The sequence below is a fragment of the Lepidothrix coronata genome, unplaced genomic scaffold (assembly GCF_001604755.1).
Source record: "Lepidothrix coronata isolate B3197 unplaced genomic scaffold, Lepidothrix_coronata-1.0 Scaffold11, whole genome shotgun sequence".
NCBI lineage: Eukaryota > Metazoa > Chordata > Aves > Passeriformes > Pipridae > Lepidothrix > Lepidothrix coronata.
Genome location: NW_016690191.1, coordinates 470925 through 498830, shown reverse-complemented (window position 1 = coordinate 498830; position 27906 = coordinate 470925). Strand labels below are relative to the sequence as shown.

General features: G+C 43.6%; 1 protein-coding gene across 1 annotated transcript in view; it reads right to left on the bottom strand.

Annotated features, from left to right (window-relative positions):
* The window catches only part of ADAMTS17 (ADAM metallopeptidase with thrombospondin type 1 motif 17), a 166944-nt gene continuing 139038 nt past the window's right edge, over nucleotides 1-27906 (bottom strand). The window contains exons 20-23 of the mRNA XM_017804950.1: nucleotides 25025-25229; nucleotides 20821-20973; nucleotides 6616-6793; nucleotides 1-4384 (exon numbers count right to left, since the gene is read on the bottom strand). Coding sequence (XP_017660439.1) covers nucleotides 4233-4384; nucleotides 6616-6793; nucleotides 20821-20973; nucleotides 25025-25229 — 688 coding nt within the window. The 3' untranslated portion in view covers nucleotides 1-4232. The remainder of the gene's footprint in view (nucleotides 4385-6615; nucleotides 6794-20820; nucleotides 20974-25024; nucleotides 25230-27906) is intronic.

The window sequence follows — 27906 nt, the reverse complement described above, 5'->3', positions numbered from 1 at the left end:
AGTGTGCAGCCAGGTTACGGAGAGACCTTCCCAACGGATGGGACACTTTTGCTCCAATATAAATTTCCACATGCTCAGCACTGTTCATTATTAGCTGGTGCCTGTGGAGCTGCTCCCAACAAACACACAGCAAGGTGCTGCACACATGGAGAACCACCTTTCCCAAAAGCACCTCCAAAATGTCCCTCTCCCCAAGAGCAAGCTCCAGCTCAGGCACGCACAGGGATATCCCAAACAGAGCCTGGCCTGCTTTTTCCAGACAGGAATTTTTTACTGTTGTGTCACTGAGCACAGACCTTGCAAGGCATCATTCAGGTATTAACATCCCCGTGCTTTATTTTGCAACCTAACCAGGACAAGACCCATCATTTCCTGATTTGTCAGCACACTGGGAACTCTGAGATGTCAGAATTTTACTGCCACATGACCTTTTACACTGACCACAGCTACTGAAGTTGGCTTAGATTTAACCAAATCCCAGTCTCAGTCCAGTATTAGACAGATGCACAATGTATTTACTTACAGCTTCACTCCTCTCTCTTAATTTTCATGCTGTTTGGTTTGCTTTGTATTTTTGTTTCAAGTTCAGAAACCTTATTAAAGTTGTTATGGAAAAAATAAATTTATTATACAACATACTCAATTTGTTCAAAATTGAATGATCCTCTTTCCTATTTTTTTGTTTTGGCTTTCATTTACAACTGGTTCCATTTAGTTTGACTGTTTTTATCTTTTCTATTTATAACCAGCACCAAGAAGAAAATTACCATGGATACAGTACATATGCAAAGTAGCTAATGGAAAAATATATACATTTCACTCTGTAATGAGAAAACTTAAATGATATTATTGCCATGGAGAATATATCCCTGTATTATAATAAAATATCAAGCAATAATCGACTGCTAAGATTCTTTTCCACCAACAAAAAATAGCACCATACATGAGATAGTGAGAATCTACACTCAATAACACAATTGTGCAACTAGAAATGTACAGTACTTTAGTAACAGTACAGAGTATTGTTTACAATATGGAAATACCACCACTGTAATCAAAAGAGCATCAGACTCTTACCAACAACTAAAAAAAAGTATTGTCATAGATACACTGAAACAAACAGCTTTTCTTTTCACCAGAATGTGGTAACTGAGGGCAGAGCAGAGCTGTGAATTCATAGCAAAGCTCCTATAAAATGATACAAAACAGAAGTGCAGGAGTACTGAACAGAGTTAAATTTGTTATTGTTATTGTTCTGGCTATTATAACATGGGAAGGTTGTCACCATAGGAAGTAAGAGAATGGAATAAAATGGAGCTGTGTTGTGCCACCAGTTTTTAATTAATGTTGGGGTTTGATTATAAAACATAAAAGGTTGATGCATGCTAACCTGTGAGAGCAAGGGAGGTGGTTTTTTCAGTGCTCAGACAGTCGAAAAAATTCCTTGTAAATTCATGTTTCCTTAGGTAAGACCCAGAACTCGGATCCAAATGTCCTTTGGGTCCAGAACCCAGGAGATGGGGACAGGCCACAGGTCTAACCTGCTTTGTATCCTGCTCTGGACAATGGCCAGAAGTGAATTATTACTGAAAAACAGAAGAACTAAAATCCTTCCTTCTCCTATGCACCTCTCCAGGAGCCCACCTTTACCTAGAGAGGGTGACAGAGCAGCACCAGAAGGAAAATGTTCCCTGCTGTTGAAAAGCACCTTTGATCACCAGTAATGATAAATGCACATGTTATTCTGCCAAGACAGCAGAGAAACCCAATGGCAAATCCTTCACCAGCCCAACCTGAGTGTTCCTAATGCCACAAATATTCAGCACAGGGGTGGCATTTTATTGGGCTGGGCCACTTCATGGGCAAATGTTGCCCATTAAGAGAAAAACAGCAAACTCCAAACTGAGTGAGGGATGTAGAGGGACCCAGAGGTGGCTGTGGTGGCAGGGAGGCAGTGGGACAGTCCCAGAGTCACTGCAGGCAAAGGGGGAAATACTGCTGTGAATTACCAATATAAACCAGGTCCTCTGGGCCCTGATCTCTTGGAACTTTCTCCTTAGCAGTTCTTCTACCTGCTAATTTGCCCCACTGAACAACACCCTGGTATTGCCTAAATCTTCCCTGTCACCCCTGCCAGCAACATTTTCCATTGATTACTCGCTAAGTAGTTACACAACCTCTGTGTTTGGGTGACAGGGTGGGAATAACAGAAAAAGGAGGTCTGATCCTGATTATGAGTCGCCAAAAAAAACACCCAGTATAATAAAAACCAAGCTGGAATCATTTCCCTGATAGAGAAAATCATCTGAGGCATTGGAAAGCAGATTTGTTTGAGACAGGCACTCGAGAAAAAAAGGGTGTGCAAAGGTGCCTTTGTGCATCAGGCCAGCCCTGCTGTGCACACACACTCAATTTGCACTAATAAGCAGAAATGCAAATGTGAAGCCCACACTGTGTTAGTCTGTGATGAACATTATCCCCCTCCTGTGCCTGAAAAATTTAGCCCTTAATAAAATGCTAATAATGCATTATTGCAGTGAGGTCCTGGATATGGAAAGGACTGTCATAAGGAGGAAAAAGTTGCTTTAAAGATATGTTTGGTACTAAGAGTCTTTACCCCTCTTTGCACTGAAAAAAAGAGACAACAGCAACAAAGACAACCTGGGGCCAGGTGGGAGCTGCAATCCAGGAGCTGGAGGAGTAGCTGGGCTTGGTTCTGTGCTCAGATCCCAGGAGTAAAACAGTCCCAGGCAGTTCTAGAGCGAGTACAAAGCTGCAATTATCCAAAGGGCTCTGTTCCTGTCAGGAGGAGGGGCTGGAACTTGACCACGGCCCCAGTGGCCTCGGACCCTGGCACGGGAAATGATACTTATTGGAGCAAGACATGATAGGGAGACACTGATCTGTGTGACAAGGGAGGGGACAGACCCTGCCCTGGGCAGAGCTCCTGTTTCAAGCCTCACATCACAGAGAGGAGTTTGGTTTAAAGTGCAGAGACGTGGAGGAGGCACTTGCTGAGTGCTCTGATAGCACCAATCTGATAGCACCAAACCTGACAGCACCACAACAGCGGGACAGGGAGTATTCCAACCACTGAGGGAATTCCCAGCCCTTACTGAAAGCAATGGAAGTCTGAACCTTAGGGCTTCCAGGAGCTCCAAGTTACACTTTGAATGTCTTGTATCCCTGACTACTTTTGACTCAAAAGGCTACATAACCTCAGCTGTGCTCAAGAGCCCAGAGACAGGAGACACCTGCTGTGCTCCCCACTACATCCTTCTCACAAAGGTTGTTCCAAATCCAGTTTCTGTTCCAATTTTATCCAGTTTCACAGTCCTCATAAAAACCAACAAATCTCATTATCTGACTGACTTCTAAAAGTTAGAATTAGGCCAAGCAATCCCTCACTGAGCTCTACTGGATGGAATGATTTCTGGTTGAAATGGTTCTTGTTTAGAAAAAAACAACTATCTACGGCTGTTTAAAAGCTTCCATCTCATTAAGCCCAGAGAAAAATTAGGTTTCATAAAAGAAACTCTATTATTCTGGGGGAAAGAGAGAGAGGATTGTTTTTTAAAATTAGAAAGAAAAGCAGTCCCTATTAGTGGCTCTAAAAATATTACTTGGAACGTTGGATATAATTATACTGAGTTTTCTGTAGGATTTTCAGAGATGTCCATCCTCTGCTATCAGTTTTAAAAAGCTTTTACAGCAAATCCTCTCTTTAAATTAAGCCTTTCATTTATGCATGTCCCTCCGAGCCCACCCTACAGAGGGATAACTGCTGGGAGTTGAAAACATCAGATGAAAGCCAAGATTAAAAGATTTAGTAATGTCTCTACCTTTGCTGAATTACTTTGCCAGAGGCCTTCCTCCATGGAGGTACCATATGTGATCACTTTGCAACTCTTGTCCTTTCCTTTTTATGGTAGCAAGCCATCCAGTGGCTGATGATTTAATATATTAAAGTAAAAAGCATTAATGAAAAATGTAAGGATGTCAAAACACTCTAAAAGGATTGGCTCCTTGAGATGACCCTTTCTGGTTGTTGTTTTTCAGGTGGATGAGCGGATGACTTTGGTATCCAGTCTGTACAGTTGGTTTCAAGTCTCATTGGGTTTGCTTTGGGATCCACCACGTTGTAGCAACTCGTGAAGTTCCAGTACTCAGACCTACTAGTCTGTGATTTACACACCAACAGCTGGAATACTCTAGGAAGTGGCACAGGTTCATTAACTCTTCTGCTGCATCTTGTTTGCATAAAAGTCTCTGCAGGTCTGGCAGCAGCGCTGGTACCACCGCATGTCCTGGCACAGGTTCTTCTCCCGGATCACCCTGCAGTACACTGTCCACTGGTCCCCCGTGCACTTGTAGGTGAGAGCAGCTTTGGGGGAGAAAACAGAGCACAAACTACCAGATTAGCCAGGGAACAGCATGGCAGGTGTGATTAAAACCCTGCACCTGAGGGAAGAGGGGGCCAACCTCGCTGTCAGCACCGCAGAGCAGAGGATGTTCCTGCTACTGAAGCATCTTGGAGGTGCTTCCTTCCTTCCTTGGACATGCAAACCTCCTTGTGTTTCACCTACTTTGTCTCAGTGACAAACAGGCCTGGATGAACAAAAGGACTAAAGCATCAGCCCAGATACAAGCCCATGAACTCCTCACAGCCAATGGGAAGCCGTGTGATGCAGCTGAATAAACTACACATCTTGTGAGAACATCTGAGATAGACCTGATGAATCTGAGACTTTATATAATAGAAACTGAGCCACAAACAAGGCTAGGACTAATATTTTAGAGGTCCAAAGTCCCTCAAAAGTTGTGAAGTAAGACAGGAAGCATGTGGAGGCAGAGACATGGCTCAGGTGCCTGAGAGACAGGGTAAACCCCTCGAATGTATCTTCACTGAGACACAGATGTAAAAGACAGGTGAAGTGACCCCCCACATTTAAATCCTTCTGCAAATGTTACCCAGGATGAGAACCATTCCAGAATGGGGACAAGGCAGCATGGTTTTTGTAGACTACTGGAATTTTTTTCTGTGTAATTTTTTTTTTTGGTGATGTTTCCATTGTAGAAAACAGAAAATCCTGTTTAAAGATAATCCAATTAGAATTGCTTATAAGCAAGAAGAGCAAAACACTCAATGGTATATCTTTCTGTTAATATCAAATATCATTGTTTCTGGCCCTGGTGATTCCAAGCCTGGTTTAGAAACAAAAGCCTCCCAAATTACTTGCAGATTACTTTCAGCAGGGACTTGAGCCTCCTCAGTCTTCTAAACACGTGAGCGTTTTATTGCTTTGTCCTAAAATGTGAATTAGGATGGATTTCTTGTCTCATCAGTGTATCAAGGGCTTACTTCTCAAATGAAATGTTTTCCTTCCACTATGTTCTTAGTGCTAAAATATCTGGGAAGTACTCTCATATGTTCTTTACCAAAAGGGGTTAGAAGCCCCTCAGCGTGACTGAATTTGCAAGAATGATAGTTCCCATTTTTTTTTAAAACATCTGGTAAACTTTTGGGAAACAAATTTCAGTTCAGAATCTTCAAGTCCATTCCTAGTTTGAGTGTTATTTAACACTGGACAGCGCTATTAGAAAATAGTTCTCTATTATTTAGCAGCTCTGTGTTTTCAGGTGTGTTAGAGGCTTCTCAGCCTATGAGACCAGCTCAGCTGTGAGGGAGAAGGTTGTTCTTTCTGGTAAGTTCTTACAGCATTGTTTACAACCCACACTCCTGCACCAAAATGTGATGGGAGGCACTGATGTGGCTGTGTCAGTGCAGCTGATTCATTAATTTAGCTTCATCTTACTGGTGATGATATGTGAAATGTAAAGAAACCAACTTGGTTCTCGGAGCCGTGGCTGAACACACAGGGATGAAGTTTGGAAAGATATTATTTTTAGTGTATTTATCTTTGTATCCCCTTATAAACTGAGCAAATGTGATGTGGAAAATCAAGGGGTTCCCATAAATTTGTATTAACAGAAGCCTTAACAAGTGATATTTTTTAAATCCAGTGTTAAGGTGTTTCAGGAAACAGATAGCTTATCACCATATTCCCACCTCTGCCAGGGACACAGGGGGTGCAGGAAGGGTGAGCAGAAGGACAGTGACAGAAAATCACAGGAAGAGGCTTGATTTGCCTCCCTGGGCAAATCAATTCATCAAACCACGTTCATGTGGCAGCAGATGAAAGGAAAAAAACCCAAACACTGGTGCTCTACCTTACAAGGTCATGTAGTTCCCTTGGGGCACTGATGAATAAATGATCACACTTCACACTCACTGCAGCACAGGACGAGTGTGGAGGTGTTTGTGATGGAGAAAGGTACACCTGTCAGCTGCCTCACCTCTGTGATCAACCAACCAACCACCCACCATTTGTGTGCTCCTGTTGCTCCCTCCAGTGCTCTCTACCAAGCACTCCAGCTTGGGCAAAGTCTAAGGCAGGGATTTGGTAAGACACACCCACACTAGACCTTCAGTCTGGAATCTGACTGGGGGTGCCCTCTCCTAATTTCTGGGCAACCTCTGAAGCCCACTTTTATCACCCCGGGCTTTGCCTGGCCCTTCCCAGGCGGCACCTTCCCCCCAAGACCCCGACTCACCGAGCCTGGGCGAGGTGATGGTGTTGACATTGATCCTCTCGTTGCAGACCTCCTGGTGGCACTGCCTGTAGGCTGCTGGCTTGGACAGCACCGGGCACTCGCTGCCGTGGCGCCCCGTGACCTTGTGCATGCACTGCACCACCCGGGACTGCAGCCCCTTCCCGCAGGTGGAGGAGCACTGCGGGAGAGAGGACACTGAGACAGGCGCCGGGCAGAGGGTTCCAGATCTTGCACACCACAGAAGTCACTGCCAGAGCTGAGTGTGCAGCAGACCAGCAGCTCACTGTGGTGCTGGGGACTCAACAAGAGGGTCATGGTGTCAGCCAGGGACCCTCATACGGCTGCTGGGTTTGTTCAGAAGGAGAGCTCTGAGCAGAGGGACTCTGCTGGCACAGGGAAGGAAGTTGTTGTCTTTCTGTCTGGACTGTCTCTGACTGTCCCTGTGGATGCCCATGATTCAAGCAGGCAGAAATGCAATTCCCTGCACTGGCCATGAAGAGGCAAAGCTGGAAAACGTACACTGCTTAATTATGGACCAGCAGCTTCCGCCCCCCTCTCCATGAGGGACAGAGTGGTGCTGGTTGTCTTGGTTTAAAATTTCTCTCCAAGACTTGGATGGTGTAACAAGGCTTCCTCCACAGACATGATGACCACGGTCAGGCACTGCTATAAGATAAATCCCAGGATTACAGCAGAGGCTGGCAGCTCCTGCATTCCCAGACCTCTGAGAAGCTCTGCTCCACATCGAGAGGGAACACATCAGGTATTCCAGCATTCCCTCTCATCTGTCCCTGCTAACTGTCTGGCACTTGTCTGTCCTCCTGGGAGCAATTGCAAACTGCACTCACGAGTTCTGGCTGCCATTAGCCAGGAGGCCCAGGCTGTTTATATGCTCTCTTTGTTGTCCTACAATGGGAGTCCCTCCCTCTCCCTCCCTCTTCCTCTGGCCCAGTCATTTGTGATTTACAATGTCCTACTTGCATGCTGCTCAGTTTTAATAAAGCAAACACAGGGAGCACAGGGAGGTGCACCAGCTGGAGTTAATAAAAGAACCTTGTATTTAACATAAAGAAACAATGGGTTGCAGGACTTGGGTAAGATTCCTGTTTCTGCTAAAGCCACACACAAACAAATGATGGGGGAGAGGAGGAGGTGAGGGAACACTTGGGAGGTATCAATAGGATGATATAAAAAAGATCATTTTTTTTCTGTCCTCTGCTGTTTCTGACCAAAGTCAGGACACTGGAGCTTTCTCCCAGAAAAACATCATCACCTCAGAGTGGTAATTCTCAAAAGGTGAATGCCAAACATTGAGGAGGCTCAGAAGATGAGCAGCACTGAGGCTGGACTGAAGTCCAAGTACAAAGGATGTGCGTGCAGTGTGGATGTTGTAAGACTGGCATCCAAGGGTAAAACACATGGATGTGTGTAGGCCTCTTCTCCCATCCATGAGGTGAGTACAGCAAGGATGTGGTCATTTTGTTCTGGAAGTATCACAAGAAACCCCTGCTGCTTCTCAAAGACCATCTGATACAGCAGGAAAGCTTTGTTCTTCCTCTGATTTTCTCCTTTAGTCACTCACATTAATGACAGTTTATTAAACACATTTCTTATATTTGGTGAACTCACCAAGTTTGTATTTGCCCTTCTCTTAAATTTCACCCATGCTCCACTGCTCTTTACTCCTATTTTTTTTCTCCCAGTGCCTTTCTCTAGGACTGAATTTCTCCATTTGGAACAATCTCTGGCTCAGACCCCTCGTGGACTTTGCCATTGAGTCATCCTGGGGTGCAGCTTTACCTCCATGTTTCCAGCTATGCAGCCCCCTCCAGGACCTGGAACTTTTGTATTCTGAAGGCAGCTGTTGTGCTATATTAAAATTCTACATGTATTTTGGAACTTATTTTTAAAAAAAATAAATAATTGTGGGGGTTTTCTGTTTACAATCTTCTTATTTCAGTTTAGGGTCAACTAGTTTATGACAGATAGTATTGCACTTTGATTTTCAGATGTTGGATTTACATAGAAGTTTAGTCACTGTCTATTAATACCTCAACAATAGTTATGGATTTAGGATTATGCTGAATGAACCCTTCTCTTCCATTCCCTACAGTGAGCTGTTCCAAAAAGCAATTGTTAAAATCCCTTATTGAAATCCCCTTCATAACTTGAGCTTCTGCAGTGAGATCTGGGCAGTTCCTCAGTTTTGGGTGTCCCTCTGCTCTTCCCCAGCACCGTGTGCCCTCAGTGACTTCCACCAGCCTGGAATCCAGCCAGGCATGGCCACTGGATTTAAAGTGAACAGTTTTTATCCTGAGAAATGCAACTGTTAGGCCCTTCCACATCACTGGTCAAATACAACCTCTAATCCTCAGGATTTCAATGGCACTTTTACTCTTCTCAGTGCTTTACTAACCTTAATCCTCCCCAAACTCTTTGCAAGGGGAGCGAGTTGTACATCCATTTTACAAACAGAAAAGCTGTTACCACACAGGCATAAAACATCCCAGGCCATGGGGTTCCTTCACATGATTGGAACACAGTGAGTCTGAAACCTCTCTCTCTGCCTTGTAAGCACTCCCTGTGCTTACAAATGCTCTTAACAGAGGGGGAGGCGGGGGGGAGAAATAAAAAAAGAAAGAAAACAGCATTTTTCTCATCAGGTGAATCAGGTTTTCAAATACCAACATACAAACACTCACCTACCTTTGTCTGTGTTCCTGTCTCTGCATTTGTTAACCAGCAAGGAGGGTAACCAATGAAACATTTTTCCACAGACACTGCCAACTCCAGTCCTCAGACAAATAACAGCAGAGTTTTTGCCTGGAGCAGTTTTATTCCTTCTCCTGGGAGACTGGGATCATCACCTATGCTATGCAATTAGTTTTTCACAGCCAGGAAGACAGATTTTAACATCTTTCTTGAACTCTTTAGGGCTTGGCAGCTAAAGGAAGGTTGGACATCTGGCTTATTTTAAGACGAAATTTTCAACTCTACTTGGATAGTCTCTTTCCCAGGAATTTCAATAGGAAATAGGAATAGATACAAAATACATAAAAAGGGGGAATTCTTACTCATGCTGCACTATGAAAAGAGGACATCGTTATAAGAGGCATAAAAACCAAACTCCAACTGAACAGCAAATTCCCATAAATACCTTCCCCCTCCTCCTCTGGACAACTAAAGGTATTGCTACAGGATCTCTGTTCCCAAATGTTTATGGAGCAAGCAAGCAAATCTACAGAACAATTTTCAGCACTGGATTCACTAGGAAAAACCCATCAGCAAGCTGCCTCCTCTGGGAAGCTGGGACTTGGACAAGGGGTTGAACAGAGGTGACAAAAAGAAAAGTGGATTTTCCCTTCCTCCAGGCACTGCCAGTGCTGTCCCTGTCAGGAAAATGCACATGCAGAATTCATGGAGTTTAACCATAATGCCCTAAACTGACAATACAGCCATTGTAAAGTGGAAATCTACCCCCATGCACAGATCAAAGGAATGCTCAGCACTGTAAAATAGAGAGGGTTAATGAACAGTTACGAAAAAATGGACCTAATGAGAGCCCCTGTAACTCCCAGTTCAAACTCAGCCTGAGAAGGCAAAAGGAAGACAAAAATGCCTCCGTTCACATTCTTTGGCAGCAACATGCAAGCCAGTGGGGATATCCAGAAGGAAATAAACTCACAAATTGTCAAGGCAGCAGCTGCATTCATCAGCTTAAAGAAGATTTACTCACTGAAAAACTCCAACCTAAAGAGCAAGCTCTGATTTTTCGGCTGGAATGCTATTTCCACCTTAGGATACTGATCTGAAAGCTTGCAACCTACCAAAGGTGCTGACAGATGTCTAATTGCTTTGAAAGCAAATGCCTCAGGAGAATATTAGGTATTAAAATAGAATGAATTTACAGTAAGTGCTGAGATCTGTCAGGGCCTTCATCAACTCCTGATCTACAAAAGACAGACAGAGAAGGGAATAAGAATGTATGAAGCCAGGGTAGAGCTCAGGAACACATGAGAGAGACCAGTCCAAAGAATCCCTGTGTTGAGGCTCAGAGGGGACAGAAAAGGTACAGATTTCCCACCTCAGGCTGTGATCCCCTCAGGACAGGCCGTGATCCCCTCAGGACTGAGTGGGATCAGGAATCATTGCTCATGCCTTAGCTGAGGGCTGCCGGCGAGGCAGGGATACGCTCAGACCACACATCACCTTTAAAATGTCACTTTTCTAACCTCTAAGGGACAGATGCTACTCTTTTTCTGTAAGAGACTTGCTTTTTCCAGCAGAAGGGCACAGCACCCCTTCAGCCAACCCTGAGCACACTCCAGTGTTTAGAAGGCTGATTTCTTGGAGGGAGACACAGTTCAGGATGACACTCATAGCTAAGCTGTAGGCAAGATGTTTTTTTCTTTAAATTCATCACTCTGCAGCCACCTGATGTTCAAAGATACTGGTTTGTCCCCAGTTTGCTGTAAGTTGCTGAAGCCAAGGATAACACTGTGGCTAAAGCTCCAATACTGAGCGATCCAGTCACGCTTTACTGACTTCAGAGTTCAACTATTTCGAGGCGTTAGGACAGGGCAGAGTGTTTTTTCCCTCAGGGGTCTTATTTCTTGCCTCTATGAAAGTCAGAAAGAAAGCAAGACAAGTTCCTATCAATAACATTCTAACCCAGCATCTGAGATGAATGACAAAAGGTCTGCAATTGCTCCATTCCCGAGACCTTAACAATACACATAAGTGTGTTTTCAAAGCCAGTGCTCCACACACCTTCACATCAGGCTTTTTATGAGTATCACTAATTTAAAACTCCACAGTTCTAGCTGAAAAGCAGTGTGCAATATGCTTTCATAAACACCAGGTCAACTTTCACCAGGGCATCATGCTAAAGAAAGAAATATCTGCCTTTTCACTGTTAAGATCTAATTAGCCCGAAGGAAACTGTAAGCTGTTTTTCAAGCTTCCTTGTTCTTTTCTTTTTTTTTTTTCCCTTTTTTTTTTCTTCTTTTTGAACCCCAGATCTGTAAAAGAACATATCTGGTCTTGCTTACAACAAGCTTTCATTTGGAAACTTCTGTGAAATGACTGATTTGTTTAATTTAGCCACGGAAAAAAAAAAGCAGCATACCCTTCTGACTCAGTGTGGGAAGAAACAATAAATTGTGGCAGCAAATGCTCGTGGCTGATGTCACAGTATCTTAGCAGGAAAAGGGAGAAGCAATTTTTGCAAACTGCCTACAGCTGTGTTTTCAAACTGTTCGATCCTGAGACCTGACCAGCACATCCAGCTTGTCTCAGTGCACAGTTCAGCTCGACTCTGCCATTCTGAAAAGTTCCATTGTGTCCAGAGAGTTCAGAGATTAAGGGCTGAACACATGAATATTCTGGGTAGTGACAGTGTCCCCAAGTACTCCTGAAATGGAGCCCAGGTGGATGCTGATGAGGAAATGTCATTTTATCCAGTTTAGAACTCAGGCAGAACTTACTTCTCACAGGGTTTCAAAGTGGATTTCAAGAGCAGGATGAAGCAGAGCTGTGAAATGATGCAGTACTGCCCACAGGGTACCACAGACATCTATGGCACATGTGCAATGTTTGGATCTGGGGAAGGTACAAAGTGGAAATACTCCAGAGCTTATTCCACCTGAAAAACTGCAAGGAACTGATGGTGAAAAACACCCAGTGTAAAAGGCATAATGAAGCTCATTTTAGTCTACCCAGACAGTAATGGACAGCCATGTAACCCTGGGATCTCAGGCCAGGCTGGATGCTTCAGGATTCCCCCTGTCCCACAGCAGCATGTGCTGGTTGTGCTGAGCAAGGCTTTTAGGGGCTACCTGAGCTCTAGTCCCACCCTGAGTCCTGCCCCAGACGTGAATCTGAAAGAATATCTTGGGAGCCAAAGCTCCATTGAATGCATTATTAGTTATTCATCAGTTAATGATCAATGCTACCTCAATGCAATTTATTAAAAAAAGTAATTAAACCAAGGATTCCTTCAGGATTATTTAACTTCAGCAAGAGGCTGCTCATCTCTGCCACCCCAGTCCTGCCTGAGCATTCTCCAGACATGGAGCTACTCAGCTTTGACATGTTGCTAATTAACACTGCATTTCATCTCTCTGCACAGTCAATCAAGGGAGCACCAGCAGACTGATACTAATTGCTCCTTAAAGGTGTTCTGGAAGACTGTCACCTTAATGCCTCAGTAGTCATTACAAATCTCAGAAGGCTATTGGAAAGACTGCAAAATTACAGCAGTCCCTGCTAATAATATATATGGTGTGCTGTAAGGATTCAAGAGGAAAATCCTCTCCATATATGTATTACAAACTTAAAATGCTGAATTACTACTGCTCATATTTTTAAAAACATGGTCCCAGACACTGTAACATATCAGAGTAACTCAGAGAAAATGATTGCCAATACATTTGAACAGGCTTGTCTTTCACTCTTTCTTCTTTTCCCCATTAAAAGAAAAGAGTAAAATAGTCACGATGGAATTTCATTTCCAATCCACTGATCTTGGTGTGGAGGCTTTAACTCTCCATCAAAAAAATGCACTTAATGGACCAGGCTTTTAAATAAAAATATCAAAAAAAAAGAGAAGTTACTCTTCCAGTTAACAGGATCACTGGAGGCTGCACTGGAATATGAGACAGTAACACTGAGGCAGAACGTGCTCCACTTCAAACAAAACACTGATTGATCTGGTCTTTTTGTAGCACATTCTCCTTTACTAAGGAACCTTCAAAATAATTTGTACTATGGATGTTCCCAGAAACTCCAGCAGGGATGAGCTGTGCAATTTGTTGTGCAATGGAGGAGCAGTCACTGGCTTCTGGAGCCAACAGTGCCCAGGGGAATGACACGGCCAGTACCGCGGTTGGCACCTCTTCCCTTTCCATGCCTGGGTTTCCAACTAGAGCTGCACTGACTGGGGCTGGCTGTTAGACCAAGCCTAGACCAAGCTCAACCTTGCTCTGGTGCCATTATGCAATGTTTACACCTCTGACCACAGCTGAAGACATCCCACAGATGTGGGGACAGAGAATCAAAGAGCAAAAGGGGTGAGATTCATCTCACTGATGAATTGTGCAAATTAAAGTCCTTGGCTGATATAACCAACTTTGGGCCATTTGTCCCCATCTCCTGTGGCGAGGGGTGTTTTGAGATCAGCTGTTGGCAACACAGGCTGTGGTTGCACATCAGTGACCATGTGCCAGAGGAACAAACCACAGGGAGCCACAGTTCAGAGCAGTCCATGGGCAGGACTTAAGATTTAGGACACACTGATGCTCTGGCTCCTGGTCATGTCCAGGACCACAGAAGCAGAGGGTTTGAATCCTAAAGCTTGCTGGGTCCTCTCCTGTCACATCCAGTTCTATCACCTTCTGGAGAACAACTGATGTGCCCCAGTGAGGCCTGGAGACAACCTCCCAGTGGTGCTGAATGCACACAAATCATGGAGCTGTTTGCTGGGGCAAAGTGGCAGGGAAGGGTCTGTCAGCTCTGCTGTGCCACTGCAGTTTGAAGCCACCATTCCTCCTGCACAGTCTTCTCTCGATTCAACAAGAAAAATTATTTTCTTCAAGGTAGAGGATGAACTTAGTTATGACCTTTACGAAGAATTAACAAGTTGTCCATGGTTTATCATAAACAGATGTTGGGTCAAGCCATGAATTTGTAATGAATGTTAGAACAAAGGGCAGTTTTGCTTCTATATTTATAACAGCTTTGAATACACCTCACAAACCACAGCTGTCCTTGATTTACTCTTCTTATCATGTAATGGGAATTAATCATTAAAAGTGAGGCATATAGAGGATTTTGTTGATGTTCCCAATCATTTGGAGCTTGGAAAATATGCCTTCCTGGCACTGGAACATTGTAGAGTATTTTTGGAAAAAAACCAAACTCCAACCCCAACATGTTTTCTGGTGCACTGCAAGGCTGGGGGTTTATCTCTCAGAGAATAAGACCTACTGTAATCCTGCCAGAACAATTAATTTGCAATTACAAATCCTTGTTACCACCCACTGTGATGAATGACTGCTGATCTCCTGTATGAAACACCTCAAGGTCTGGCACAAAGCCAGTATTTTTCTTATAGGAAATGAGTTTTTTTTTCCCTCTCCCTATTGTTAATATTCTCCTGGGATGAAAATCCATAGCCAGGATTTCATAGGCTCAGCAAAATACTGTAAAGGAATTGGCAACTACTGATGCTCAGGGAGGACAGGTGGCTATAGGTGGTTTTTCAAATGCGCTTTATCACTACTGACATTATTTGGCAACAAGAATATTGTTTAATGTAGCACTTTGCCAAGCTGATCCTCACTAGTGCTGTCCAGTTTCTGGAGTGTACAACTTTTCTGAATGCAGTGAAAGTTGTGCCAGGGGGTTATAAAAGATGTAAAGTGGCAGAAAAAAGATTTCTCCTCTGCTTTCTCTCCCAGTTGAAGCCCAGTTTGACGTGTCACGTATTTATTTTCACCTCAGAGCACGAATCTGGGATGGTTCCTACCCAAAGATTTTGCACAGTCCATCAGGTCAGATCCTGCTCTGCGTGGCACGGGCACAAGCCTGTGCTAACTTAAGTGCCTGAATTAATCTGGATTTACACTAATGCAAGAGAGACTGATATCTCACCCACTGTGCTGAGTGAGATCCTTGGCTTGTGGCCAGTGGGTTGCAGAGAAGAATGAAAGACAGTTACCCTGGATTTACATTGGGTTATCTGAGATTAATACAGGCCTAGTATTTACAGAGCACCTACTGTAACTGCAAAGAAAAAATACGGCAAAGCCAACATGCTACAAGGCTCCTATGTGTCTTTCCTCTTCTAAAAATCTTTTCATTGGGCTAGGTAATATAATAGGTTAATGAGCTAAATTGTTGCCTGAGGGACAGAAGTTGCATGTTTAAACTTCCACCCACAGAGCTGAAAATGCCCCTTGTGAAAGTCAGTGCTAATGATGGAGTTTGTAATTCCACCTTCCTTGATATAATACCAGTTTAAAGGAGAACAGTAAAAAAAATATAACTGGGAACCCTGAACCATTCTGTGCCCTTGGCTCCAAATACAGCACTGCAGTCACAGGGCAGAATTAGAGTATGTCAAGGTATGCAAAATACTGAGACAATTAAGTGAAACTGGAAATGAAGAAAAATCCATAAAAATCTCATGGAGAATTGCTCTTGCTATATAATCTTGCCCCTCAATTATACCCTAGAAAGAATCCAAAGGCCAGCTGGAGGAAAGGCACTCAAAAAATACAGCCTTGGCCTGTACTTCTGCACGTGAGTGCCTTCACAGAATCATAAAGGTTGGAAAAGACCTTCAAGATCAAGTCCAGCCTTTGGGAAAACATCACCCATGGCACTGAGTGCCATGTTAACTTGATTTTTTAACACTTCCAAGGGTGATGACTCCACCACTTCCCTGGGGAGCCTGTTCCAACTGAAGAAAATTTTCCCAATATCCAACCTGAACCTCCCTTGGTGCAACTTGAGGCCGTTTCCCCTTGTCCTGTCACCAGTTGCCCGGGAGAAGAGCCCGACCCCACCTCCACACAACCTCCTTTCAGGTGGCTGTAGAGAGCAGTAAGGTCTCCCCTGAGCCTTCTGTTCCCTGTTACATCACTGCAGGACCTGAAGGGGAGAGAGCTGAGGACAGAGGGGGAGTGCTGGGTAGCCAAAAAGCAGCCCCTGGTGCTGTTCACCTTCAAGCACCACAGATCTGTCACCACCACAGGTAGGCAAAACTCCATCTCCCCACAGCAGGCCAGCAGCGCATCCCACATCACGTGGGACACGTTCTCCATGACTCCAGTGCCAAGTCTGAGTCCTGCAACTGCTCCTGCCAGCTCAGCCTGGAGAAGGGGAGTGGTGCAGCCCCGGGCTGCGAGTCCTGCTCAGCTTCCCAGAGAGCCACACACACATAAAGACACACTCTGTTCACAGGCTGCCTGCATTCCTCCCAGGAATGTAATCCTCAACATAAAGTTTGTCAGCAAAAATATAATTCATCATGAAAGAATGAACTACTGTCTTGCTAAAGCATCAAGAGGCACATTTTCAGCAGTCTGGGAGGCTGAGGGAAGTGTTGGGAAACTGAGCAACCTGTGTTTGTTCTTTTGACCAGCACAACTACAACAGAAATGCAAAAATGCTTCCAGCACTAGAACATTTAACAGCTCAGATTTCAAACAAGGAGGAACTATTTCAAAGTAGAACGAGTGTACAGAGATGTTTGTTTCTTTAGCCGAATGCAAACTGGATGTGGAATTTCCTCTTGGAAGAAAGGACTGAATGGGAGATGGCTTGGACTCCCTTTTCCATATTGCATCATATATAAAAAAGGATGATATAATGAATTGCAATTCTAAAGAACCCGGGCAACAATAAAAGAATCATTTCAGGTTAACACCTTCAGTGGGTCTTTCTATTTCGTTCATAGACTGGGGGTCAGAAACAGTTTGTTTATGAAACTTATAATACCAATGCTGAGTTAAATATTAAAAATAATAATTATATCCCTTTAAGACAAGAGGTTTAAAAGCGAAGTGTCAGCAATGCAGAGAAGATGTGGAGGTTCTCAGTAACAGAACAACTCTCTGTCTTCAGAATTACAGTACAGCCTGTTAATCTCAAGCACTGGGCTAACAAAGACATTTAAATTAAGTTTACAGACCTGGCCTTACGTGTTTGCAAAGCAAAGGAGATATATCAGTTCCTTGTGCAACACCTGAAATATGCTGCAAATACATTGGGAATATACAAACATGACAGCCAGGACTGCTTCCTGAACCTGCTCAGTGAGCTCCAAAAGCTTTCCACAGCTACAGTACACAGTAAGGACCATCTGCAAATAAACCTGACAGAAAATAGAATAAAATTCCTCTTCCTTAGAGCATGGGCAGTGGCTGCAGAGCCATTGCTAAGGCCAGTGGACAAGGTTTGGGCTGGTGGGTGCAGGTTTCAGACCTGCACGGCCCTGCCTCCTGCCCTCACCTCCTCTACACAGGGTCTGAGAACATAAAACAACTCATCTGGCACAGGTTTGGAGGTTTTACTGCTGCCCATCTGCTGAATGCAACAGGATCCAGGACCTTATACAGGATAACCATATCCACTGCTGTCAGAAGTGAGTTATTTATACAGGGTTGGGAACTGTCCTCTCACACACAGAATCCATGTGTTCTACAAAACAACCACTACCAATATAAAAATAACACTCTGTCACTACCACCCAAACAGCCTGTTCTGTTTACAAGTTGTATCTGGACTTGAGTTTTTAAATGAGGTTTTGCCTCTTTCTTACATGACTTCCCGGCATCTTCAAAGGATCTTGGTTTGGGAAATTAAGGATCAGAGGCCAAATCACCAGGCAAGCTGTTTGCACACAAAGCATCAAAGCCCATTATTTTAATCCGTGATAATTACCACTGTTAGCTAAATCTTGCTTCCCTGATGATTCTTAACAATAAATAACAAATGCACAAGAAAATTAATTGCACAAAGTTGTTGCTTGTTCTGAGATCAATTTGTATTAATGGAAAAAGTTTCCATCTTAGTCAGCACAAAGCTTCCTCACAGTGATTTTTACAGGACTGGGAACAAATGTTTTACAGTGGAATTTTGCCCTGGAAGGATGAATTTTAAAGAGTTCACTGTAATCTAACTGCTACAGACTTCGTGTTTCTCCTTAAAGGAGGAGCTGTTTTAAGCTGGAGTTGCTGATAGCTGTAAAGTCCCCCTAAGTCCAAGCCCTGCATTAAAGCTTCTGGATCCTCATGATGAAAATCCTCCTCTCAGGATTTGTGAAGAATTGAATTCCACACCAAACATTTCAGCTATCTGTGTTTCTGGAACAATAAATTCTCTTCTAAGAACTGTCCCTTCCTATACCCTTGTCTAGCAATCCACTGGTGCCTTTTTTTACCCTTCTACTCAGAGAATAAGAATTTAATTGTGTGACCTAAGTGTCCAGTCAGAATTAACCAATATGTCTAGAATTTTAAATGCTCATTATAAACCAAATCCAAGTCCAAGAACATCCTGCTGGACTCACACAGGGTGAAATTCCTGGGAAGCAGAGCACTGGCACAAGCTCTCTGCAGACAGGAGGAGGACACATATGCAGCACATAAGTTTTTTGTGCCCTTGTGCACAGGGAAGATCCTGACCCTGAGTTAAGAATCACAAATAACAAGTGATTTTGCACTGAACCTGCCCTCCTCACATGCAGACATTAAATCTATCAACAACACTATTTACTGTGAGCAATGTACAACTGCAGCCTTCCCAGCAGTGAGCCAGGGTCTTTATCAGATTGGAACTATTCACACAGTGCTGAACTTTGAATCCATGTCATCAGTGAATACACAGTTATTTCATATTCCTCCCTACAAAGAGAATCTGGGGCAATTTGGCACGCCAAAACTTTTTAAAACTCCACAAATAAATAACTAAATAAATAATGTTATTTCACCTGTTAACACGTGGGGACTGTTTGTTTTGGCCAGCTTGCACGGACTCTGAGTGCCAGGTTATGAATAAAATAATGTTCAATACTCTAAACATCTTGTGATACAAATTCCTGGCTCAGCATAAATACAGACACTTTGTATGTGGCGGGTTCCTCCTGCATTCTCCAGCACTGACACCATTAAATCCATGTATCTATGACAGGACAGATACATAAATAATCGCAATTCCTACAAAAAAATGCAATCACTGATAAGCCAATTTGCCCATCCTGGGCCTCTGCTTCCTTGGATTTTGCCTGCTGGAGTTTGGGTTTTTGGAAAGCAAAGTGCAACTACTGTATCCCAGTGGTTTCTGCACATTCTGTACATTCCAGAACACAAAGTAGGCTTTTTGTTTTAAAGAACAGGACAGTTAGAAAGATACGATGAAAACCAAACTGGAATATAATATTCCTGGGAAATTACAGTTCTCTATGCAAACACAGAGTCAGCAATGTAAAGGATGCTTTAGGAACAACACTGGCAAAGGCTGAGTTTCTGACACTGCCAGGCCTCCTTCCCAAGCAAAACCAAGAATTACTTTAAGATTAGAATGCAAATACAGAGCAGACTCTGCTCTGGTTTAATCCACTGCATTCAGGAATTAATTCCACTGATGTCACTGCAGAAACCAAGTTCAGAAACTAAGTTCAGACAGGTCTATGGAAGGTAAACTCCAGCCCTGAGGAGGGGACTAATGGCTTTGGCTCTGCCTTTAAACTCACGGCTTTCTTTCATTTCAGGTGGTTGGAACGAGTCTAGGACAGGGCTATGCTGGGTAAGTCCTAGACTAGGCTGAAATTCAGCTGCACAGCTCTAGTCTTGCACCCATGGTAATAAAATAGTGTATTGTCTGGCTCTGCATGCAGGACCTGCACAGGGGAGAGGAAGGGAATTGAGCTGGGAGTGCTCTCAGGTTCCCTCTGTCCCTGCTCAGGCTTCCCTGTGCCTCTCCACAGTATTATTCAGCTTAACAATGGTTCTCCCAAACCTCCAGATTAATCACGAAATACCAAAGCCCAGCTCTCTTCTCAGCTCCACAGTGATGCTTTGAGGGAGACAAAACTCACCACAGCCCCTCGTGAGATCCCCCTTTTTCTCAGTGATGGGGTCCTAAACTCTTTAACTTTTTAACATATTTACAATCAAGGAAATCAGCCTCCTGCTAGTTACTTTTTAGCTTGCCCAGGCTGGACAAGAGGCACCTCCTTAGTTCCCTGCACTCCTGGAAGATGCTGCAAATGAACTCTTTTCCATAGAATTCAATCTGTCAAAACTGTTCAGAGTCTGCTTTTTGAAATATGAAAAGCAGTTGCAGCATCATTTATAAAGCAGCTTTTTGACAAGTCCACCTGTGGTGGGAGCCTTGTGTGGGTTTTGCCTTTGGATGGTTAAGCTGTCAACTAATATTCAGTTTTATCCTGCTTGGAATACCTTTCTGTAAAGTGATTTCTCTAAAACTTGATGGTCATGTTCATGAGCCTCTGTTGCAATGTTTAGTTTACAAATGGCATAATGGGTGGGTTTAAAGCCTAGCAATAGTTCCAAAACCAGTTAAACCCTTCCTTTCCAAATTAAAATTTAAAATTTAAATTAATACAGACAGCTCTGTGAACATCTTTGCACTTAGAAAAAAAACACAGGTAGTGTTTGTTGTTAAATCTGTTGTTACCTTGGACCAATCGCCCGTTTTCCACTCGTAACAGCCTGTGTGATCCTCACACTCCTCCTCATCTCTTGGCCTGGTGGCTGCATCACATTTGCCTTGAGAGTTTGTGCAGGTCACTGTTCTTTTCTGGATCCCCTTCCCACAGTCTGCTGAGCACTGCAAAACAGCAGGGATTTGGGTTTTGGTACAGGGTGCTTAGAAACAATAATTTTTACCTTGCTAACACAGCTCAAAGGAAAAGCTGGGTTTTTCAACACTGAGGAAAACTGATAATCTGCAAGATTTTATTACAATAATCTCAGCCACTCATAAATGAGTAACTTGGAAAGCATTGTATCTGCTAGTGAAGTATTTTACTTATGAAAAGAGGCAATTCTGAAAAAAAACCTGCTTTGAAAAATAACAGCTGGCTCTTCGCTGGAATTGGTGTTACAGATGAAAAAAACCACTAAATCTGGTGTTTAAGAGCTCATCATCCATACTGAGAAAGTACACATTGAGATTTACAGCACAGAACTGCCACATCCCTTGATGTATCATGGGATGCATCAAGGGTGATAAATGGTGGTGATAAATGCAATTTTAAATCACAGTAGCCTGAGACCACTGTTATGTTTCTGTAGTACAGCTTGGACATATCATGGTAAAATCACAGTTGTCACATGAAACACCTTCATCCATCCATCACCTTCACTTGTTGGTTTGTCACATGCTCATCACTATGTTAATTCTGAAGGATTTTAACAAACCAACATTCATGGGAGTGAGCACAAATTACCCACAAATGATTTTGTGCCTGGGCTCTATGGAAGTAGCTTCTAAAGAGCAGGGATATCTGGTCAACCAGTTGTTATCTTTGCCAAAGGCTGGCTGGAAAATCTGTTTTAATGGAGAATTTGTCTTGATTTCCTTGACTGTACTAGGTGGGAAAATGACACTGGCACGAATGGAAACCAGATTTCTGTTCTCAATAACCAGTTTGGTAACAGAGCACCAGATCTGCTGATGCTGTCACAGCCTCCTAAATCCACGTCCCCACTCTGCCTGCTCTTCCCTCTCATGCCACTGCAGTGGTGAAGAGTGAGACATTTTCTTGCAGAGCCACTGGGGACAGGAAAAATGACCTATGTACCAGCTGAGATAAAAACCAACCTCCTCTGGCATGTCAAGTTTCTCCCCTTCAGGGGATCAGCAGGGAAAAGACAGTTGATCTGACACTGAATAAATAGCGAAGATATGAGATATTCTGTGAGGTCTTTTGAACGTGTTCCAAGAAGCTTCTCCATCCAGGGGGTCTGTGCTGGAAACAAGCATCAGCTTGATATAAATTACATCAAATGGACAAATCTCAGCATGCCTGTCTAACCATCTTAAAAACACAGTCCAGGCAGCTCTGACCTGCTGCCCTTGTTAAGGACGTGAATGACAAGCGTTTATGAGCTGGCAAGCAAACAGACATGCCTTTAAATACTTCAGAGCACTACAGAGTGACTCCTTGGAAATCTGGGAAACCTTCCACTCCATCTACTGTGTGACCCCCTCACGGATGGAACATCTTTGTGACCAACACAAGGTACAGTTCTGCTGGATGCATGGATGGATCTGGATGCATGGATGGATCCTGCCAGCCTTTGCAGGATTCCAGCAACCGCTTTGCTGGGCTCCTCAGAGCACAGGACCTGCCAGAGAGCCCTAAATGGTGCCTTAAAGCCATGAATTTGCCCCGAGTTGTACAGATTTTCCCAAATTATCTATCATTTTCCTCAGTCCCCAGGGCTGCACTCGTTCATCTCAAACTACAAAGCACAACACATAAAATCTTCCAAACGGTCCAATTTACTCCAAGTAAATCAAGCTGAAGTGGGAGTGCTTTTCACAGTAGGAGAAATCTCTAGGTGGGTTTTACAAGCAAGTCTGGGAAAAACACCAACTGTTTGTTCTTCCCACAGCTTTTAAGCTATTCACAGATTAATTCTGCATATACTTCCCTCGACAAAACAGCATGTGCAAGAAAGGTTTCCAACAGATCTTTGGTGGTCACATATAAATCACCCCCTTTAAGAGTGTTTTTACTTTCCTCAAGTCCTCTGTTTTCATGAAGAATTTTTTAATATAGAGATTTTACAGAGACTCCACAAATGTGCAGTCCATCCACCTGAGATCATTATGTCTTATTTTATTAACAAATTACTTAGTTAAATACCCACGAGTTTTTGCAAAGGAGCAACACAATTTTGCTGTTAAAACACAGCTCCTTTATCTGAAGAAAATCCATATTTTTTTCTACTCTAGCTCCGTAACAGTAGAAACATTCACCTTTTCCTGACAGCCTCTATTTTTGTCATTAAAAATGGGTTGAGCAGTACTTTGTCCAAAACAATCCCAAGTGTTTGGCAATATAAGGGGAACTTAATTTTTTCCACGATGAAGATTGCATTGGAATTTGCTTTGAAAACAGACATTTTTGACTGGGGACCAGATATCAACTGCGTTATACAACCAAGACGTTCAAAAACATACATCAGAAAATTGATTTATAAAATGATATCACTATTGTGATATTTATTCCACAACATCAGATTAAAATGCTAAGGAATAAAGTGATTATCACTGAAGAAAAGTCCTAGGTATGAGAAGTGTTCACACTGGCAGAGCATGAAATGTGTCCCGGAGTCAACTGTGCTACATAATAGCAGAAATGTGCCAGAATAACAAATTTAAAAGCACAAGTGGACAATTATATCCCTGACAAAAGGTAAATAAATGTATCAAAGGAAAAGTAAACCAGTATTGAAAAAATTATCTAAAAATGTTGTGTATTTGCACACGAGTTACGTGGTCACAAACATGGAAGATTTCCACTCTGGATTTCCACTTTTCTCTAACTTGACTTCATCCATTCCATAAAAAGGAGAGAGAAGTGCCTGGGATTGTTAACAAAAGACTCAAGTAAAAATTCCACATCTACAACAGGTAGGAACTGCCCCATTAGAACAGTGTCAGCTATAAACAGTTCAGCTGGTTTAGCTATAAGAAATAAAGAGGGGAACGTCTACAACACACAAAAGACCTACCAGACAACTTATTAAAATCTCGGTGTGTTTCTCCACATCTTTTCAAATGAAAGAACTCAGGAAGAACACGAATATCTTGCACAAGTGAACAGATCCAGCACCTCGCTGAAAGGAAACACTGCTCTCACTTAACTGTCATCTCTCTTGCCAAGCCAAGATTTCCTGTTCAGAAGGTGCACAATGGAATCCCACTGTGCTCGTGAAGAGACACTGCTCCTCAGGATCCCTTGTATCCTGAGCTCCTGTGACTTTTAAGCCCATTTCTAACAATAATATTTTGCAAAAGCTCTTTGACAATGTTTTAAACGGGAGTTCACTGTTTCAGAGATGAGTAACAAGGAATCCTTCTCACAGAAAGGGCTGTTGCTGGACAGAGCTAGGACACAGCCAGGCTGGAATGAGCCTGGGAGAGCTGGAAGTGCTGCACCAGGAGTGAAAGGATCTCATCATTCAGAGAAGCCCAACAGATACAATATCAAAACTAACATGGACATCCTATCAGGAATGTTACTCACAAAGTACAGACAAAATTGCCCTGGATTAGCCAAGTCCTGGTCAGGAACTGCAGGCACATTCTCAGCTCACTTTGCTGCTAATCAAAACACAGTCTAATTGCCTAGGCCACTCATTTACATCAGAAATGCATTTATAATACCTGGGGGAAAAAAAAATTAACTCTGCAGCTACTCAGAGATGCACCTTTTATACAAAGTATAACCAGCTTTTTCATGTTCCTGGAATTAGACAAAGGAAGGCTGGATAAGGCCCAAGGATTGTACATTCTCTGCAACATGCAGATGCCTGATAAATCTGGTATTTGTTTCATACCACATTTAAATGGAGACAGAAGTCCTGGTGGGTTGCTACACTGCTGGCCTCAGGTCAGTGAAATGTTTTTCCTTCCTGGTCAGAGTTTTCAGATGGAAAGATATAGTTACCAAAGCATATCTAAACCCTGCCTTAATAACTCATCCAGTATGGAAATCAAACCTCATCTCCACAAATAACAGTCCTACCCAGTGCTCCAATGCTGGGAGTTTGCTGACCACGAGAACACGCGGAATTTTAAGCCCTCGGCTGGATTAAGGCAGAGCTCTGGGCAGTCTGGCTCCTTTCTCGAGTGAAGTTCCTACCTTTGACCACTCTGATGCTTCCCAGATGGACAGGCAGTCCCTTCCCTCACAGCTCTGCACTGGACTTGGTTTGTTGCCCAGGCAGTAAAGGTCCCTCGTGTTGACGTAGGTGCCGTTCTGCAGCTGATAAACACAGGTCACCTCCCTGTGCTGGACACCCTTCTCACAGGTGGCAGAGCAGGGACTCCAGTGGCCAGTCACCCACCTGGGAAGGAGCCAGAGAAAAAATGTTAACAAACTGGTGTGATAAAACATTATGCTTCTCTTAAAACCAGTGAGAAATGGGCAGCAATTCCTGGATTCGTGGGTTCTTTGATGGTGCTGCGTTATCATCACACTGAGATCACTGATTACCTTTGGGCGTGCAAAGCAGGAGAGTGTCAGGATACAAGTGAATATTCCCTCCTGACTCCATGCCAGGCAGAAACAGAAACTCTGCAGCACTCTCTTTAACCCCACTCTCTACAGTGTGGCTGTTTTTCTCTCAGATGAAGACAGACTTGTCTGCAGACCATTCTACCCCACAAATATTCCTGCCTTTGAGAGGTACCTGGGCTGCATCTGCAAGCACAGCATCACTGCAGAGAGCCTGTACTTACAAGCTGGGATGTGCTATGGCCAGGCACCTGGCCCTACAGGGCTTTCCCACATCCAAGACCAGAACCAGCTTCTCCAGCCCTACATTATATGACCTCAAAGCATGGAAATCCTCTACATCCTGGACCTTTAGAATGCAAAGACATCTCCTGCCTCATTTCTCAGTCACTCTCTCAAAGGTCACTGATGAGATTTCACTTTTTGTAGTTGGGCTTTCCAGGATGTTTAATTGGAATCTCATCTGTTTGAAGTTCATGGCACTAAGGGCTTCGATCCTGGCCAGGTTCATTCACTCTGGCCAGGTGCATTCTCAATTGCATTTAACTGCCAAGGCTCAAGAAGTATTTAAAAAGACGAGACTTCCCCTAGAGAAAGGATCCCACAATGTGGTTTCCAAGCTGCTGTAGCTCACCAGGATGTGCCACAACCCAATCTGGACTGGGGTGGGGGTGTTTCCCTATGACCATCATTCCTCTGAGCTGTGGGATTCATTCACTTTGTGAGCACATCTCAGTTTCCATTTCCTTCCCCTTTGACCAAAGTGTGCTGGGAACAAATACATGGCCTTTTTTTGTTGTTGTTTGCTTTGTTATGTCTTTAAAGGCTCTTTAGCAAAAACCCAGCCCAACACTGTGAGGTGTTTGAGTTCCTCCGAAGTAGGGAACATATTGATGCCATGAGGGAAAGGAGGCACCCTCACCCCTCCATCTTCCAGCTCCCACTGACCCCAGCAAGGGCTGAAAGCACCACTGTGGTTAGAGCTGAATAAAATGTCTAAGAAGAATCTGGATTAGGAGGGATGTAGGGAGGGACACTTTTTTCCTAAGGAGAAGCAGCATCCATCTTCACACTTCCTGCAATCTGTCAGTGAGGAACATGTTCTCTGTAATTACAGGCATTCCTGGATGGAGGGAAGGACTGGAGCAATAACCCTGAGGAAGGCCATCGTGCCTTTCTCACCAGGCAATTGACCTTCTAGCCTGTTATTTAGGGCTGTCATCTAGATTAGTATCCTTACATCATGAATCTTTTACTTGTCACCCAGTCCTGGGCTGTCTGTTATAAAAAGTGGCCCAAATAAGACTTCTCAAAAACAAGCCTGCTCAGAAATACTATTTCATTCTGCTGAAGGCTCCTGTAGCCCAGGCAGAACAACATAAGTGCTCAACAACTTATTAACCACATTTCTTTTGAAGCTGTCGTGTAACTTCTCTGAAACAAATCCAACAACTGTTTCCCATCTTCCCATTCCTGAATGGGGAAAAATCAGTTCAGCACAACTTGAAACATCTTCACCTGGTGCAAGTGTCATGAATTAATTTGCAAAATGCCATGACTAATGACCTGGTGTGACAGCACTGATGACTGAGCTGACAGGGAAGGCAAGAAGCCATTTGGTTTGAGCAGGACCAGGCCACCTGTCTTTTGTGGAACAGGGCCCCACTCAAATGTTTCTGTGCTTTAAAGCAGTTGACTGACACATCTGTGAATTCCTTTTGGCTAAAACAGCTGGCAAGACACCAAACCTGTTTCTCCAGACTACAGTTTTGGTGCATCACTGTGGCTCAGCAATTGGCACCTCCCTTACAGAACAGGAAAATATCAGCTAGGAAATCGAATACTTGGGCTGAAAGTCTGACAAAAATAGCCCTGAAGTGCAGAAATCAGTGTTCATGAGAATTAACAGCCAGGCCCCCTTGGTATCAGCTGGGCTCTGCCCTGTCAGAAGTCCATCTGGGTGAAGGAACCTCTCAGCAAAGGCATGGAGGGGATGGAGTGACTGTGCTTTACGAGCAGAACGTGAGTCACAGGGCCAGAAACAGGTTCTGTCCAGGCTCCACTCAACTAATACTCACTTCAGCACTGTGCTCTCCCTGTGATCTACAGCCACTGGCAAAAGAAAAAGGGAAAGGGTCTGAAAGCAAAGAAAGATAAAAATACATTCTTGGCAGAGGCTGTGTGTGAGCTTGCATTTAGGATGGGCAGCACACAGCATGCCAACTATTCCCAAGATGCTTTAAGAAGCAAGGTTATGGCTTTCCTTTCAGGAAGGAGAATTCCTTCTTTAATTTTTTTGTTGCTCTTGTGGAGGGGAGAGATCACCTTGTTTTCTACCCTGTTTGGTGGTGTCTAGTTGGTGCACAGCATGAGCTGAAACCCAGGGTATCAGTACATAGATGTGTTTGTGCTAAAAACACAATCTCCAAGTTTTTTGTTGGAGTGGGCAGCTTCAGTTGCCCATCCACTTCATCCATCCCTGATCCCAGCCCAGTGCTCACAAATAA